Source organism: Anser cygnoides, chromosome 17 (assembly GCF_040182565.1).
Source record: "Anser cygnoides isolate HZ-2024a breed goose chromosome 17, Taihu_goose_T2T_genome, whole genome shotgun sequence".
NCBI classification, from domain to species: Eukaryota; Metazoa; Chordata; class Aves; order Anseriformes; family Anatidae; genus Anser; species Anser cygnoides.
The window spans coordinates 2,516,297-2,534,327 of NC_089889.1; the positions used below are offsets into that span (position 1 = coordinate 2,516,297).

Genomic DNA, 18,031 nt, shown 5'->3' on the forward strand with positions numbered 1-18,031 from the left:
GGCGGCCATTTTGTGGGGCGCCGGGGCTCTGCCGAGGGGGGAGGCGGCGGCGGCGGCGGGGGGGGCTCGGAGCCGAGAGGGGAGAAGAAGGCGGGGGAGCGGGCAGAGACCGGCGGCACGGGGCGAGCGGAGGAGCCGGGCCCTGCCGAGCGGCGAGCGGAGGGAGGGGAGCGGCGGGGAGGGGTCCGCCGGGCCGCTGCGAGGCGATGGCGGATATAGACAAGCTCAACATCGACAGCATCATCCAACGGCTGCTGGAGGGTGAGGGGCGGCGGCGGCGGCGGGGGGGGGACAGGAGGTGGGGGGCGGCCGGCACCGGGCCCCCGAGCCCGCCCGGCAGCGGCCTCCGGCGGGGCCCCCCTCGGTCCCCCGCTCGGCCACGACCGCGGTTTTGGGGGGGGGGGCAAAATTGGGGGGCGAGGGGCTCTGAGGCCTCCCGGGGGTCCCCACGGGTCCTGGAGCTCCGCTGCCCCCGGCCCCCGAGCATCGCGGGGTCCTGCCGGCCTCCCCTTTCAGCTGGCGGGGGGCTGCTCCTTATCGTCGTGGGGGAGCGTTTCAGGATGCTCCTGGCCTTTCTTTCTGTTTTTTTTTTTTTTCCCCCCCATTTTTCGCTTGCACGCACGTGGGGGCTGCGCTTGGCTGGGCAGTCGTGGGGCTCTGGAAGTCGGAGCTGGGGAGTTTAAAGAGCCTGTCGGGGCAGCTCCTCAGAAAGTCTGCAGGGGAATTCCACGGGCTTTAGGACGCCGTGGCTTTAGCATTGATTAGCTCCTGCGTTAATACTACCATTGGGCTCTGAGTTTGTAACATATGGTAGCTTCCTTTGGTCTCAATTGAGGGTTGGGTTATGCTGTTGCAGACAGTACGTGGAAGGGCTTATTGTCTTGTTAGCACCTAGGGTTGAAAAAGATTGCATGGAAGCCCCTAAATCAAAGGGAAACCTACAAGTTCCAGGGGGTGTCTTCAGCATCTTCCTTTTGGTTGCAGGGGTCAGCACCAGGCTGCAGTTGTCATCTGATCCGTGTTGGAAGTAGCTGGTGACACATTTTCTTAAGGCATCAAGGAAGGAATTATTTAGGGAAGGGAGCTAGCCTGATCCAGCCGAATTTCATGTGTGTTGGGGCAGGCATCTCTTAAGCACTTGAAGAGGTTGATCAGGGGTTTAACGTTATTTCCATTTGGCACAAAGTCATCTAAGATGATGTTGAAGCAAACAGTAAGGAAATGTCTTTCAGCTATGTTACACTTTTTCCTTCTTATAAAATTTTGCTCGGTGTAATGGCCTGGATAGCAAAAGGACAGGCAGAGGGACAGTAGTGCTACCACAGAAATTACTCGGAATTAAAAATCCAATAGGTGTATTATGGGATTACTGAGCTAGAATAAGTAAAAGTAAGTAGGGCTTTTTCTCTGATCCGTTTTGGTTTGCCTGTTACCAATTTAAACTACCCTGGCTTAAATTATTTAAAGGCTTCCCTTCATAAATTTAGACCAGGATTTTCCTGAAACTCTAGTAGCACACTTTGTAGGTGTCAGGTCCTATATGTCATATGTCTGGTGCCTTATTAATACATGCTCAGTTTTACTGCAGATAATACATTTCGTACCTGATTAGATCTAGTGCAACTCATGCGGTTTTCTCAGCGTAAGTCGCTAATATTAAAGACATGGCACAATGTAAGCATGGAAAGAAATCCGAGTGATTTTGAATGATGATTCTTGTTTAAAGTTTCAGAAAGTAATAAGAGGTACAATGTTGATATGTTATGGTCTTACCCGGCTTATAGCAGTATTACACGTTTGGAGGAGATGGGAGCTCGTAAATCAGGCTTCAGAAGGCTTACTGACAAGATCTTTTAAGAGATGGTCATGTAGCTAAAGATGCTATTACTTCAGGTTGCATCAGCTGCCAGAGCTGAAATTAATTTTTTATTGACATTTCAGCAGGGATTTCAGATTTCTTGAGGCAATGATCGTCTTTCAGTTTTTAAAATGATTACCTATGTTAGTAGCCTGTGCTAGGGTGTATTTTGTGTATTGCTTATTAAGTGTCCATTTTAAACTTCTTTCTCAGACAGTGATGATTGACCTTTGTGGTAGTCTTTTTACTTTTTTTTTCCCCAGAAAGGGCAAAGCAATGCTGCATTTTTGCAAGCGCTGCATTTTGCATGGAGTGATGAATTGTGTGAATTACCGTGCAGGCACCGTTCTCTGGTGCTTTAAAATTTGACTCATCCTTTCCCTGGCATTATTAAGGTGCAGGTAGGTAGGTGACAAGACTGAACTTCTGAAGTGCGGATCTGCATGGTATTAAACTGGGGGGCAGAATCCGAAGTGTGAGGTTTCCCATCCGATTTGGAACAAGCAAAGAAATTTAAGATGCATTTCTGCATTATGTGGCATTGTTTTCAGTGCAGTGCTGGTAGAACAACTGCAGGATGTTAGTTATATGAAGCCTGAAGCGTCTGTACCAGAATTGTTTCAAGTGATAACCTTTTCAGGCAAGGTTGCACACAGATTATAATCATAGTCAAGCATTACAACACAGCACAATCTGCTTTAATATCAGTTTAATAACAAACTGAATTGCCCAAATCTTTGTGCAAGTTTTAATTTTCAGAGCAATTTGATATTTTATTATAAACATCTTTAAAATGTATACTTATTTTTATAACAGCTAATTTTAGGTGATTCATCTAATATAATGCAAAGGATATAAACTGGTACTATGGCTTTATGCCTTCTTCCCCTTTAAAGGATAAAAAAAGGTATTATGGAGATAGTTTTAAATATATTCTCACACTAATTTATTTCAAATTTAATAAACTGTGTTTTATATTAGCCTTAGCATTGCACTGTCAGAGGAGACCAAGTGAGCTGTGCTGGTAGTGGATCTAGTCTAATGGTCAAGGTGAAGTTGTGAAATGGTAAATAAGTTGTTCTCCCTTTTGTTCTTAATACAGGGTATCAGTAAAGTAATTGTGATTGAGTTGTACTTGCTTTCTGTCTTGACATCTTTTATGACAACTGAGGTAATGGCTCTGATCAAATTACGTTATTCGTACTGTTTCCCTCAAGGAGTTGATGCAATCCAGCCCACATTAAGCTAGTTAGCTGAAATGATTAGAGTATTCTTTAAAGGCCTAGAAGTGTATGTTTAGCTTCTTGTTCTTAAGTAAATATTTGGAGAGTCTTTCTTGCTCTAAGTGTTTATAGTACAGAGCCATTTGGCTTTGAAATGTCACAAAAACCATTTTCCAGTAACATTGTTCTCCACCTTGGGGAGCAGTTCAATGAAAACATTGAGCATACCATTTTTTTTCCGTAACTTATGTTTTGCTTGACTTCTTTACTAATGAGGGCTGTACATTTTCATGAGAACAGGTTGTCTAATTTCGTTGCTTTTATAGTAATTTTCCTAACAACAATTTTCTCAAGAGTAAGGCTTTTAAAGTATACCAAATGACAGTATCCTGCAGTGAGTATTGAGATGTTTCCTAAGTGTATTTGATAGTGGGTAAAAGCCCAAATATTTACAGGACTAACTTGACCGAGGAATAAGTAGAGGCAAACTTAGGGGCAAGCTATTCTTCTAGAAGGGATGTTGTAAGCAATAGCTAAATATTCTGGGCTTTTTATCTGCTAAACCAAACCTGCTGCTAGATGAGATGCAGGAAAAGCTCCCTGTAAGATGAAAAATCGGTGTCATCCGTATAGTCGTGGAGAGGAAATGGCAGAATTCCTGCTCAGCTCCAGGCAAAAAGGATCAGTGAGGAGAAATCCTGAGATTCCCAGGTGTGAGAGTGGCTTCCCTTTTGTGCCATGTCAGATGATGTTCCTGTAACTAGAGCCCCGTATCCGTTTCCTTCACCTACTGTTGGCAGCTTTTCGTGTATAATGTAAATAGGGTCTGATTTGAAACTGGAGCGCATAGTAATGTCTCTGGAAAAGCAGATTGAAATGTCCTAGCCTTACCATGGTAACAAATAACAGGGTAAAATAACAGCTAGCATACGTTAGTGGAGCCCAAGTTGAAGTAAGTTTCTGAAAATCTTTTCTGTGTTCCAGCCTCTGCAATTGCTATTAAAGGAAAACGAGTAATGAGGAGAGGCTTCTTTGGATAAAGCCATGCAAGGCCAGGGTGGTGATAGCCTTTTTGAAAGCTGAAATCCTGTTTAGTGCACTAAAATCAGCAAAAAGACTCTAAATCCTCAAACTTCCCTGTTTATACACCCACAGACTTCTATTCCTGGTGAAGCTTGTTGTATAGCTGATGAGGAGATACTCTTTAATTTGCATTAAATGGTGAAAGATCATCCAGTTATCAAAATTAGTTAAGCCAAAGAGTATAGATAAAACTGCTGGAAAGAGGGAAAAAATGTTTCTTAAAATTCAGCTCTCTGACTTCTGTTCCTTTGTGCTTAATACAACATTGATTGGATCTGTAGGATTGCTTTCCGTTTAGCTGATTGTCACAAATGCTAATCTGAAATTTGGTTGGATTTCACTTTTTGGTGAGCTGGGATGTTTCTAATAAACAAGTAGCCCTCACTGACCTCAAACCATGTACGTTCCAGTAGCTCAGTGCTACTTAGCGTAGCTCAGTGTAGCTGAGGAGTTGCTTTTCGGTTTTGATTTTGAATTTGAAAGGAGCTGATCAAAGTTGATGCTGCCTGAAGTAAACTAAAACCTTTTTGACATCAACCACTTCCAAGTTATTTATTCCCTTTGTGTCTATGGTGTAAAATGGAATGTGAAACTGTCATCGGGAACTGCCAAAAGCAAGATAAAAACAACCTGCGGTATTTTTGGAAACTCCTTTAGGATTGCAGGCATCTTAACGTAAAATACGGTAAAATTGAGAGTCTTGTTTAATAAGCTAGGAGTCAACCAAGCTGCCAATGGACTATTTTCTTTAAAATATTTTCTGTACGAGAACTCAAGTCTAGCACTTCAGCTGACGGCATTTGTAAGGTAATACTGAAGCATGGATCACTGAAATTTCTACCACTTTGAGTATTCTATTTCTGAATATCCTTTTGGAAGGGTTGCTCCCTTTCACAGGTAATACACTCATTTTGGTAAGAGCCTTTCCCTTTGTGAAAGGGTTGCTTTGCACCAGACCGAACGCTGGAAGGTGCTAGAGATGGAGCATGCTGTACAGCCTGTACGTTCTGGATCCCACAGTTCTGACCCATCTGTCCTTCAGACAGAACTGCATGAAAGTTACCCTGAATGTCAGGCTGTGTTGGAAGCCCTGGCAGCCGCAGCTATGCTTTGTCCTGGCTCTTTGCTTGCACCGAAATGACTTGGGGGTGGTGAATTCTTGCTCTTCCTTGTACACTTCTTTCTCCCTCTGCTGGGCGGCTGTCGTACTGCGCTCACGTCCTCTGGGGTTGGGGTTGGTGCTTTCTAGCAGTTCTCCTTGTCTTGGAAAGTGCAGCATTTAATTTTAATAGTTGAAACCTATCGATTTGTGTTTTGGACAGGCTGTGAAGGATCTGTGTTGAAGCTTGTAACCCTCGGAAATAAGGTCTGGAATAGCACATCGTGAAGAGATAAGAGCATGCGGTTGTCATTGCTGCAGAGCTGTGGCTTGGCCCCGTGCTCAGTGTATTTAAAAAACAAAAAGCTCTGTCAATACTGGCTAAAGGCTTTATGCTTTTGACTGGACAACAGATGGATTGCTCTCCCTTAAAGGCTTCCTGCGCTGGTTTTACAGAGCATAGCTGTAGAAGCTGGGATATTTTCTAGCTCGGTCATTGTGACTTGGAAGAGTACCTCTTCAGAGATCATCCTGGCCTCAGGGGGGAGATCTTTTCTGTAGCCTTTTCCAGCCAGTGGAAATCTTTTTCCCCAAACTTCTTACACTTGCCCACTGGAGAAAGGTTTTACTTGTTAGAAGGCTGTCTGGGCTGGCCGTTGAAATTCAAGCTCTCAAAATGATAGAGAACAAGAGCGGCTCTGCCTAAAGGAGGAAGGGAATATGTTACTGTCTGGAAACAGTGCAGCAGTACGTTGAGACGAGATATAAATAAAATATTATTTGAAATGGGCTGACTTCTTCCCTCAACTGATTAATCTTTAGCTTGTTTCGCTGCCAGTTCCAGCCTGTCATTTCTGAGAGGTTATTTTTTATGCACTGAAAGAACCAATGTGCATGTACGGTGCTATCGAGCTGCTCTTTTGACTTTGACCAAGCTGCCAATTAGTATCGTACTGTCTGATCTCTACAAGCTGCCTTGTTTCGGTCCAAAGCAGAGAAAAGAAACTGTAAACACCGCATTTTTCATAGTATCTTTGCCCTTCTTAGTGGGACTAAGTCATTTGGAGACTCAGAGAAACCTCCTAAGTGTTCATTCAGGCTGAGTATCCTGCATTTCTTTGCCAGCTCTTTCACTGTGGATGAGAAAATCCTTGCGCTAAAAATACAGATTTCTCAAACCACCGTGCGCTCCTGCATATTTGATTCTTCTGAAGCCGAAAATATTTTTTTCCAGTGTTTCAGGATATAGGTCAGTGGTAGAAGAAATTGAACACGCATTTTTTCCTGCGCTGGTTCCGTGTTGGATGAAAGTGTCCGAAATGTCACTGGCAGGCAGCGTGATACGGAACTGAACCAAATTTTCCTGTTTTTCTGCCATCCTGACATCCCTGCTAGTGAGTTTATGTAAACTGCAACAAAGCATCATTTCATCATGTCAAGGTTTTCTACAACTAAATGACTAAAACTGCATGAAGATTATACTGGTTCAATGGAAATATATCAGAAACCTAGGAAACTTGAATCTGAAGCAGTCGGTTCTCAGATTTTCATTTAATCCTCAGCAGAAATGAATGCATATGCTTTATTCATGAGCTCGAGTGACTCAGTGCATTGCTTACATTCCATGTACTTTTTTATACTTTTTAATTTATGGATGTGAGATGCAGGGTTTGATTTTTAGCAATTTCCAACAAGACCAAATCACGGAAAGTTGAGTTTTTGCTATCTGAGAAGGTTAAACACAAGTATAGTACCTCTTTAAAAAAAAAAGTTAATTCTGATATTTAAGAGAGGAGAAATTGATCTTTATAATTTAACCAGCTGATCACTTTTTTTCTCTAAATTTGTTCTTTACTGCTTCTGGATATTTGGCGTGTTCAGTAACTTGTTCATTGCTCGCAAGCACGAGGGAAATTACCGGGTGGCTGAAAAAAATGACTGCAGAGATGAAAAGACTTGAGCGTGATAAACTGCTGTGACAAAGATTTAACTCCCATTTATGTGCTTCATTACTTCTAATATTTTAATGGAATACTTGAAGTTTGGTGGTAATTTCTGTGTCACCACAGAACGAATGCCGGGGTGAGCGGTAATACATGGCTGCGAGTAACAGCAGCAAGTATTGCCGGAGAGATAACGGTGCTAGAGCTGGGACATCTGACCGCGCACCTCCCTGTCACTGTCACTGCAGGTTGTAATTTGAATTGGAGCTTGTTTGAAGAAAGGCTGCGTGGTTTTTGGTGCTGTCGGTGGCTCTGCAGTACGGGCAGTGCCAGCACGGCTCGGGTCTCTGCGATGGGAGTTGGTGTGCAGCAGGGAACTGGCTGGGTGATGACACCAAGTGCTAGTGGAGCCGGAGTCCAGTGGCACGTGGTTTTATGGCTGGATATTACACAAGCACTGTTTATTCTTGGCTAGAGATTACACCAAACAATGCCTTCTACTCTCGATCAAAGGCACAAAAGAACACTTAAGTGCTAATAAGAAATTGTGAGCCCTCTGCAACACGATTGTTTTTCTCTTCCGAAGCCACCTTCCCTACTGGAATTCTCACTTCTTGATTTCATGAACTGCAGGGTCTGCGGGGACAGTAACAGCGTAATGGTTTTTCCATTTACTCTTAACCTACCCCTCACAAATGCTGCTGTGTGCAATTTAGCTGTAGTAACAGAATTGCTGCCGTAGAAATGGCCTTTTGTCTTTCTGGGCAACAGAAATTGGGGGCAAGGGGGTGTTAGTGTCAAGTAAATGGGGAATGGAGGGGAAACTTCCCATGGCTGTAGAAACTTGTTTGGGCCAAGCTGGTGTCCTTGTTCTGTGTCCAAGCTTTGACAGGATGTGAAGGGAACCAAACATTGAGAATTGTTGCAGTGGAGGCGGTAGAAGAAGAGAAGGATTGAAGAAATGTGGTCTGAGCCGGGAGATAAATCTCCTACCAGCTTGTCTTTTGCCGTGTTCGGGGGGGGGATGACGAGGAGTGGAGAAGGGACCCAGAAAAAGTGGTACATGGTTTAGTAAGGTGAATTTCTTTGGGCTCTGTCTCAGCAATTTATGAAACAGCTCAGTTAAAATAGACAAAAAGCTAGAATCTCCCTTTCTGAAATACAGGAGCGATTTCCTTCCCGATTAAATCCTTTGCAGCTTTGGGACAGTCCTTCTCCCTCTGTAAAGGGCACCTAAAAGGAACCTGGAGAGCGGCTTTTTACAAGTGATAGGACAAGGGGTAATGGCTTTAAGAAAAGAACAAGGGGAGATTGTTAGACATTAGACATGCTTTGTTGTGAAATTTGTCAATTTGGTGGCTTCAGTTTTAGTGCATTTAAAAAATTCTTCCCAAGAAGAGTCCTAGTAATGAGGCTTTGAGTTTTGTTTACAGACTTGACAAAAAAGAGCCTGGTGGTGTTAATGTGGGCCTTCTCCTGAACTCCTTCTGGAGTCCTCATTCTAACTTGGGCTCCCAGTTCTGCTGTGCAAGCGTAACTGGTGGGAGAGGAAGTTCTGTCGCTGTTCCAGCCCCCTTTTTCTTCGCTCCTTTCCTCGTGTCATTCCACACCACCTCTTACCCTCATTGGCACCATGAGCATCAATTTGGCATAGCGGAGAGGTGGGAAAGCCTGAGGATGGGTTTTACAGGAACCTTCTAAAATAAACGTAGTCACAGTCCTGATCCATATGGAATAGGAAGTATATTTGGAGGGTTCCCACCTCTCCCTCTGGTTGTCAAATGTTTAATGTATTCAGCTGTTCTCTGGCTCGGGTGTTCCTGAGGAGCTGAAACTTGTCGGGGAGGGGTAAGAGGTGTTAAAAAGAGTAGTAAAAAGGTAAAGTACTGGCTTGAAATGTTGATGACTGTTCTGTAGTACTAATTATTTCTGCAGCGTGCTCTGTAACTTTGAGGCAGTTTTTGGGAACGCAGTTATTTGTCTGACTGTCCTATTTAGGTTGTATGTCTGACTGTCCTATTTAGGTTGTAAAACAGCCGTTAAGGATGTGCTGGGCCATTAGATTTTGACAGGTCCTGCTTTGTGGAGGCACCTTCAGATAGGGGACTGCAGATGCTGTGCTACCTTCAGGTTCATTGTAACCGAGAACTTCTCACCTAGATGAACAGGGATTTTTTTTGGATGAATTCTGGGGCTCAAGCTGTTTTACTTTTCAGCCTAATCTGACCTGACCGCTTTAGCATGTCAATATAATTAGCTTAACCTCTGGTTGGTGGTGGTGAGGTGATGACAAGCGTCTTTATGTGGCTGACATTCCCATGTACACTTATCCTGCTTTACTTTAATCTTATTTTAAGAGTTCAGAGGCATTTGGAGGAGAAAGCAAATGGCAATTTAACAGCTCAGCATAAACAGAATACTTTTAAAATATTATTCAGTCCTAATAGCACAATTGTTGTAGTTTAACTCCGTGTTAGTGGCATTTAGTCAGGCTCTTAAAGTAACAATAGAATACTGTTGACATGGATAACTGACTTCTAACTTCTTCCAACAGTGAGAGGATCGAAACCAGGTAAAAATGTCCAACTTCAAGAGAATGAAATTAGAGGACTGTGCTTGAAATCCAGAGAGATCTTTCTCAGTCAGCCTATTCTACTAGAACTTGAAGCTCCGCTGAAAATATGTGGTAAGTGCGGTGATTTGGTGCTTGGTCAGGGTGTGGGGGTGGATTTTGAGTATCTGCAGATGTTAAGCAGAGAACAAATGCCAGTTGCTACTTTCACTTACTATGAAATGGGCAAATGTTCGTAGCGAAAGGGAAAATAAGGTTGGGCTGAATGTTTTGGGTGGAGGAATGGGGAGGGGGCGTTGAACATGGGAATTGGAGTTGGGACCAAAAAATCCTGAACCAAAAAGTAACTGGTCTAGTTTCATCAGGTCTCTTGACCAGGGTTCAGAAGTTTTGGAAAGGAGTTTTTGTATCATTGAATGTTCAGCCTGATCAAGGAGAATCCAAGAACCACAGTAGCTTTTTTGTAGCTGCTATTCAGAGTTGAACCATGGTTTTGACACCATTTTAAAATCTTGCTGGAAACTTAAATTTCTGTACCATCGCCGGGACTGACTTTCTGGTTTGGTTTCACCACACTTGGTGGTGGTGCTGATTTTGCATGCATGTGCATGTCTAGTTGTGCTAAAAGAATGAAGAATGTCAAAATACACCCCTCGATAAATCCTGCGCCAACACTGAGGATTTACTTCAGACTGAAGCAGTTTGTTCAATATTTATAACGTGGTAGACTAAAAGCAAGATTGTGTTCTGCGTGCCAGAAACAAAACTGTGATTTAAACCAAAGGCAGAAATACAAATTTATTTTGGTACAACTTCACTGTTATAATTTGAAATACTGGGTGTGGCAAGAAAATACCAGAGCTGGTGCAGAGGAAAGTAAATTCCCTGGTTTTCAGTCAGTGTCACTACTGATGTGTGAAGGTATCGAGAATGAAGTAAAAGTCCCTAATGTCACAGCCACCAGTCAAGGAAAGGAATTAACTGGATGCCAGATTGTTGTGCGAGCACAGGGCTGATACCTTGGAGTCTTAGATTTGTTTCACATGTGTAGGAATATTTTTGAGTAGATGGATACTTAGTCTTAATGCATACTTAGTCATTGTATTGCATAGAGGTCAAGCTTTTGAGTGATAATTTGGTATGTATTAAGACAAACTATGTAATCTTCAAGAATGTTGCAGGCAATATCTGCAGTTTTTTTCTGATGCTTCACTTATTTGCCGTTTCTCTAGAATTAATCAAAAAATGTTGTGAAATGTCACTTGTGTTGTTTCTGAACACTCTTTGCAGGTGACATCCACGGACAATACTATGACTTGCTTCGACTCTTTGAATACGGAGGCTTTCCACCAGAAAGCAACTACCTGTTCCTCGGTGATTATGTTGACAGAGGAAAGCAGTCTTTAGAAACAATTTGTCTTCTACTGGCCTACAAAATTAAATATCCAGAGAATTTTTTCCTTCTCCGAGGGAACCATGAATGTGCCAGCATTAATAGAATTTATGGGTTTTATGATGAATGTAAGTAATTACTGACAAATGTGAGTGTCTTTTGGCTTGGGAAAGCAGGTGTTTGATGTCTTCTGGCATTGGATCACTCTTTCCTAACTTGCTGTTATCTCTGCACACTTCAGTTGGCCCTGTGGCCTATTTTAGCAAGGGGAATGTTTTTGTTTACTCTGTTACAGCCTGATCCTCACAGAGCAGCCCGCAAATGGGTAATTTTGTTAACTGGCCACTGTGTTACGTTGTCACTGGTACACATTTGTGAAGTTCTTACCGTTGTCTTACCAGATGAGAATTTTACTCTGCTTTACAGTTTGCATGTTTCTTTCATCTGTAACAATGTGTACCGGTGTTATAACTTAGAGATTGCACTGGTCTTTATTGTGATTGTTACAGTGCTTGCAGTCTAGTTCATACTAAGTCCTGTAACTTTGTAATGTTAAAAAAAAAGGGGGGGGGAGGCAAATGTTTGTCCTTCTCTGGAATACCTGAGACTGCATGCAGTCCTACAGTATTTTGCCCTGCTGCTTTGGCCAAAAACAGCATTTCCTTTCTTCCTTTAATAAATGGGGCAAAGCATATGTGAAGCCTTCAGTATGATATGTGATCGGATTAAATACCAGCTACTTGCTCTTTCAGTAGGTGGTTTCAGCTGTAAATGTGACTTGAACCAGTGCATCAGCCTTTTAATGAAGAAATAGGCTTGTGTTTATTTGGCATCACAAGCGCTCCTTTTGAACAAACGTAACGTTGCTATGCACTTAGTGTACCAGCTCTGTCACTGCAGAGTGCATTAAGGTCTGCGATGGAAGCTATACGTAGACCTTACAGTATCATAATAAGTAATTTTGCTGTGAAGTAGATGTGTAATGTTCGTATGTTTCAAAGGATGTGAGCTAAACCAGATAGTGTGGAGGAGATTAAACTATTACGTTGATTGTGCACTGAAGCATCCTCCCAAGTTCTGCTGTGGGACATGCTTGGCTTGTACCTTACAAAATGTACTGTCTCATTCTCCTTTTTCAACAAGGAAACAAAGATGTGCGGCATTTGACTTGACTCCTCTAAGATTAATCACAGGCTTAGTCACATATCGCAAATACGTTCAGGGCTCATATCTGTTGGGAGAGTTGCTTGGAAAGTGAAGCTAGCAGCTTCATTTTTTCAGGCCTGTTTCTGTGCCTGCAGTAAAGTACTTGCAGAAATTTAAGGAAAAGCTGCTTTCCAGGAAATGCTGTCTATCCCTGAAGAAAACAGCAAATGGCATAATTTTCTGAAATGGATCACATTCTCCAAGGGAGTTGAGACGGGAGGGTCTGGCTGCCAAGAGTAGAATGTCATTCTCTTGAACAGATGCATGCTATCCTCAGAGCCATTTCAAAGCTGCGTCTGTCACATGGAAAAAGACCTTGCAACTTTTCTTATCAGCAGTAAAGTACATCAGCGGGTATCAGGGTAGATAAAATGTGTATAGGCCTTATTGCTGAGTTCTTGCAAGTCTAAGTTCAAGGCAGCCATGGTAGACTGTAGTTGTGTTAGAGAAGTACACTGACTGTTCTTTTCTCCCCAAATCTGTTCTAGGTAAGAGAAGATATAATATTAAGCTGTGGAAAACTTTCACAGACTGTTTTAACTGTTTACCAATTGCAGCTATTGTGGATGAGAAAATATTCTGCTGTCATGGAGGTAAGTTCTTTAGTTGATATTTTAAGAAAATGTAACACTCTGGTATAAATATTGGCAATTTCATGTTTATCTTGTATGCTTTTCAGCTGCTGAAAAACATTGATTTTTTTTTGTCTTGCACTTCTTTAGCAAAGCTTTGAAACTTTAGGGATTTTCCCCTGCCTCGGCTCATGTATGAGGTAGGGTTGAGAGCTTGATCAATGTCAGTTTTGTGAATTGTTGGGCTGGCAGTTTGACTGCAGATAAAATTGTCTGCATTTAGTTGTATGCAGACAACTGGAGAAATGCAGAAAATGGTATGAGATCTATGTGATGTTGTATTTCATCTTACTAGGCCTGATCTTTAAAATAAACATGTCCAGTTATTTCTAGCATTGGTGCCTCTTTTACTTGATAGCTCTTTTAACAGACACTTGCAAATTGTTGAGGTTGTAATCCTCTAAAACGGGGAAATGGCTTTGCTTATCTTGCTCCCGGTAAACCTTCTAAAAAGTCTTTCATACAAGCTTTAAAATAAATGCTGGATTAAAAAATACCAGTTAACATTGCCATTGTACTACATAAAATTGCAGTGAATGTGTGTGGATACAAGTTTTTTTTGTCTTGAGTTGTGTCAATCTTACAGTGCGAAGTTGGACTGAAATGTGAGCTGCGTGTGTCTTTACTCTGACCAGGTTTGTCACCAGACCTTCAGTCAATGGAACAGATAAGACGAATTATGCGCCCCACTGATGTACCTGATCAAGGTCTTCTTTGTGATCTCCTGTGGTCTGACCCTGACAAAGATGTCCTAGGATGGGGTGAAAATGACAGAGGAGTGTCCTTCACATTTGGTGCTGAAGTGGTTGCTAAGTTTCTCCACAAACATGATTTGGATCTCATATGTAGAGCTCATCAGGTATTTTAATTTTGTGCTTTAAACCAAGGAACATTTTAAGTTGAAAGGGACCTGAAGTGGTCATCTGGTCTCTACACATGTACTCAACACAGGGCAAACCAATATAAGACCGAATCACTTAGGATCTTGTCCAGCCAGGCTTTAAATATCCACAAGGGCAGATTCCACCGTCTCTGGGCAGCTTGTCCCACTGTTTAAAAGCCCTCGTGTGTTTTTGTTTAATACGTGTAAACTGTGGGTCTGATACTTAAACAAGGTTGTCTTGAACTTAGTGTAATCCTGTTTTATTGTTAATGGACCTTGTTGCCAAAATGGATCCTGTGATGCTCTTCCTTCTTTTGGGGTAAAAGTTTGGAGCTGGTGCTCCTTAGATGCAACCAGTTTTTCAGCTGCTGCTTCGATTAAAGCTGCTTTGTACCTTGTCTGGAAGAAATTGCCCAGTGTAATTTCTGCTTTTGTCTCCAAAGGTTGTTGAAGATGGATATGAGTTTTTTGCAAAAAGGCAATTGGTAACTCTCTTTTCTGCCCCAAATTACTGTGGAGAATTTGACAATGCAGGTGCCATGATGAGTGTGGATGAAACTTTAATGTGCTCTTTTCAGGTATGGTATCTGGTAACTTTATCTCCTACTTAGTGCAGTCACACTTTAAAGTTCCTGTTCTCAATTTATACTGTACTGTTACAAACCATAATGCTTGCTTCAAATAGATCTTCACAGCTATTAAATGTAGACAGAGCTGTTTGCATTCATGTCTTTAAAAACGTGATAAGCCCTTACTGATGTGAGTAGATGAACTGTTTTACCTTGGAATTAAATCATCCAAGCAAAGTTATCAGCTGTTTTCCTGCTTCCGTTGGCATGGGCTCTCAGATCAGCTGCTCTGAGCAGGAAACTCATTTATTTCTTGGCTTCCTTATGACCTGTCCAGCTGATCTGTGTCATGCCTTATCGTACTGAATGGATTGTTTGAGGGTAAGAAAACTGAATTATTTGCTTAATGACTGAATTATCTCTTTCAGATTTTGAAACCCGCAGAGAAAAAGAAGCCCAATGCTAGCAGACCTGTAACGCCTCCCAGGGGTATGATCACAAAACAAGCAAAGAAATAGTCAATGTGGCACTGCCTTGTTCGGACTTGTATTATAGTATATAACCTCCATTTTTAAAACTGTAATGTGTACCGTTCAGCTTGCTCAAAATAGATAATGTGTTTGTGGATTCCCTTTTGATTTGATGAATGGCATTTGCTGGTTGTAACAGCAAATGAGAGATTTTTCTCCCTCCCAGAAAAGGTTTTAAACTTTCCTTTCGTTGGTGTTACAGCTGTACACTCCGCAGCATCTTATCCTGTCATTATGGGTAATTGTACAACTGACTTTCTGAATCTGTACAATGAGTAGTGTAAATGCTTGTTTTCTTTAGGATCTAAAGAGGGCACTAGTGTGCTGTGAGAGTAGAAATTTGTTACTGTTGGAAATGACATACTGTTTATACAAACCACTGTGAACTTTTTTTACGTTGAAATTTGTTTTAAAGGGATTGCTTTTCTTTTAATGTCTTGTCATGTACACATTAGTTTTATTGCTGTCAACATTAGAAATAGCCTTCAACCTTCCCAGCATCACTGGTATGATGTATATTTAATGAAAACACACCTCCCTCTCCATATACTTTAAATGTCAATTAAAGCCATTATTTTAAGTTTCCTTCCTGAAGCCAAAGTTCGCTTAGAAAACTGTACGTACACAACCCACCACCCTGAGCTGGCAGGGCCTTCCATTCATGCCTTCCTCTCAGAGATAAAAAGGAAGTCTCGACTTGAAATAGCAAGTAGAAATGCTGTGCTGTTAGTTCTGTTCATGGCAAAAGTAAACACATTTTTGTACAGTTTCTGTACGTTCTATCAAGTGGACCTTTTTACAGTTGCATCAGTCCTGTGGCAGCCAGGATCAGAAGGCTGGAAGTTAAGGAAATGGTTCTAAGATCTGCCTGAATGGTTTTGTGCATTTTGGCCTAGAGACTTTGTTTTACAAAGAAGCCTAGAAAACAGCTTGATGAGCCAACCAGAGGCATTGATCTTGAGCACCAGTTTATACAAATCTCTCACGGTATCTTGTTTTTTAAAAACTGTTAATCTTTTTTGAACAGATGACAGTGTACAATACCATGTAGTGAAAATCACTTATTAAATGAAGAAATTGTTAAATCTTCTGTGTCGGTTTATCACAACTACTATCACTCCTGCTATCAGAGGACCTGACTTAGAGAAATAAATCGGTCTGGAAATCCACACATTCTCAGTTTGGGTTTGTCTGAGCTGCAAGCACTTGAGGTGTGCTTTTTAAACAGTGTTGGATTCAGATCTGGTTCTGAAGCTTTAATGTGCGTGCTGCCCTGAGACACCAGCACCCTTCCACCAGAGGGAGGTGAGGGCACAGGCACTCAGCTCCCAGACTGCTTCGAGCACTGCCGTGGGTCTGCACAACCGTCTAGCAGACGAGCCAGAACTCCGCGTTTCAGCATCTGGTATATACTGATCCTGCTGTCTGTGCTTGTGGTTTTTGCAGCCTCTGACCAGGGCAGCTGCAGGTCAAGACTTTTGAGAAGCGCCTGGGCAGCGGTTCCCAGAGATGCGTGCGTGGGAGGACTCGCTCAGCTTGGCTTGTGTTTATCGTCCTGCTGCGTGTTTGGAGTGAGTTGAGCCTAGAGCAAAAGTACCGTTTTGTAGAGACCATTGACTTAACGAAGGTTGTAGTTGAGGATGAGACCAATTTCCTCTGGTTCTTGAATTCAAGAACTGTAAATTCTTGGTGAAGAAAGGTCAGTAAACTTTACCACTGCTCTTCTTACTTCAGCAAGACTTGGTATACACGTCAGCTAAAGCAGCTTGCAATTAGAGGGAATGCATAAGGTATAACGCCAGCTGTGGGCACACGGCTGTGCTGCCCTGGGTAGGAATACACTGCTGGTATATGTTCCTTCATCTGCCACCTCCTCTCGTGTACCTTGTGGAAATACTGCCAAGATTTTTAGAAGGTGAGTGAAGTGGCTTATTTCATATCACCAGGCTGTTCTAAAACTGCTGCGGTAATGAGCTGCAAGGTGCTCGGGGTCTGGTTAGCGTTCAGTTTTGTCACTGAAACGTCTGGCCCAGATAAACCAGCTCTGTTCTGGCACTTTAGTTAGCAGATGAGTTTCTCTTCTCTTCTCCTGGAGTAAGCTGAGTTTTCGCGATGAAAATTCATCTGGGTAGTTTCTAGCCATTGATTTTTTTTTACATTTATTTTATTTCTCTGCTAAACCCAAACCTTTTTTCTACTCTGAGATCTTTTTCTTCTAAAACATTAATCAAACCATGTCATGGTAAGTTTTGATGAGCTCATTAGATCAGGTGTCAGATTACCTGGTGCGCGGCTTTCTTACAGATTTACTTTCACCCCCCCTAAATCACATTTGTGATATTCTTTATAGCTTTATATTCTTCTGCCACCTTGTAAAATAGTCACCTGCATGTCTTTTACTGATTTAGTTAATAGAACCGGTTCCGTATGGTCTCGTACTTGACTCGTAGCTAAAGGAACGCACTAACCCATCTCTGCAACAGCCTTCGTTAGCCACCCATTCTGCGTGTCACCGCGTCACACCTTTTTCCTCTTTCTGCCCTCAGATGTGGTTTTAGTAACACAGCTGCCTATTCTGGGCTCTGTTTTCTGCTTGACTGCATTCCTCCGCGCTGCTTCATGCACCGTGGGCTCAGCAGCTGCTCGGAGCAAAGGAAGTCCCACAGCACGATACTGGAGGTGGAGAGAGGTTCCTGTACGGCTGCCATGAGGCAGGGAGGAGAGAATGTGCTGGTCTTGTTACGGGCTGCGATCAAAACTTCACAGGCACGGGGTGTTTCGTGCCTGTTGCTCTGGGCCTGCTGTTCAGGCTGGGCTTTTTGATCACTGGAGGGAGAGAATGAGCAGCAGCTGCTGCTATCCCATTGTTTTTTCGTATTGATACTTGTATGAACATCTAGTTTACACACCAAATTTAACAGAACGTAAACTTTGTGTGAGGCCCTTCCCACAGCCCATCCACCCTTACCTCTGGAGCAAGCTGCAAGGGGGGAGCTGGAGCAGGGTGGGTACCAGGCCTTGCTGAAGATCACACAAGGTA

General features: G+C 42.6%; 1 protein-coding gene across 1 annotated transcript; it reads left to right on the forward strand.

Annotated features, from left to right (window-relative positions):
- PPP1CC (protein phosphatase 1 catalytic subunit gamma) lies at positions 1–16,160 on the forward strand. The gene is made up of 7 exons (XM_048073788.2): positions 1–261; positions 9,761–9,892; positions 11,069–11,299; positions 12,866–12,970; positions 13,645–13,868; positions 14,336–14,470; positions 14,890–16,160. The coding sequence occupies exons 1-7, from the start codon at positions 207–209 to the stop codon at positions 14,977–14,979; spliced, it is 972 nt and encodes a 323-aa protein (XP_047929745.1). The 5' UTR covers positions 1–206; the 3' UTR covers positions 14,980–16,160.
- Positions 16,161–18,031: the final 1,871 nt, after the last annotated feature.

Excerpts from the sequence above, each read along its gene's own strand:
- PPP1CC (XM_048073788.2), top strand. The coding sequence starts at position 207 with ATGGCGGATATAGACAAGCTCAACATCGACAGCATCATCCAACGGCTG. Across the intron at positions 13,869-14,335 it reads TCATATGTAGAGCTCATCAG|GTTGTTGAAGATGGATATGA; the intron begins GTATTTTAATTT and ends TTGTCTCCAAAG. Across the intron at positions 14,471-14,889 it reads CTTTAATGTGCTCTTTTCAG|ATTTTGAAACCCGCAGAGAA; the intron begins GTATGGTATCTG and ends TATCTCTTTCAG.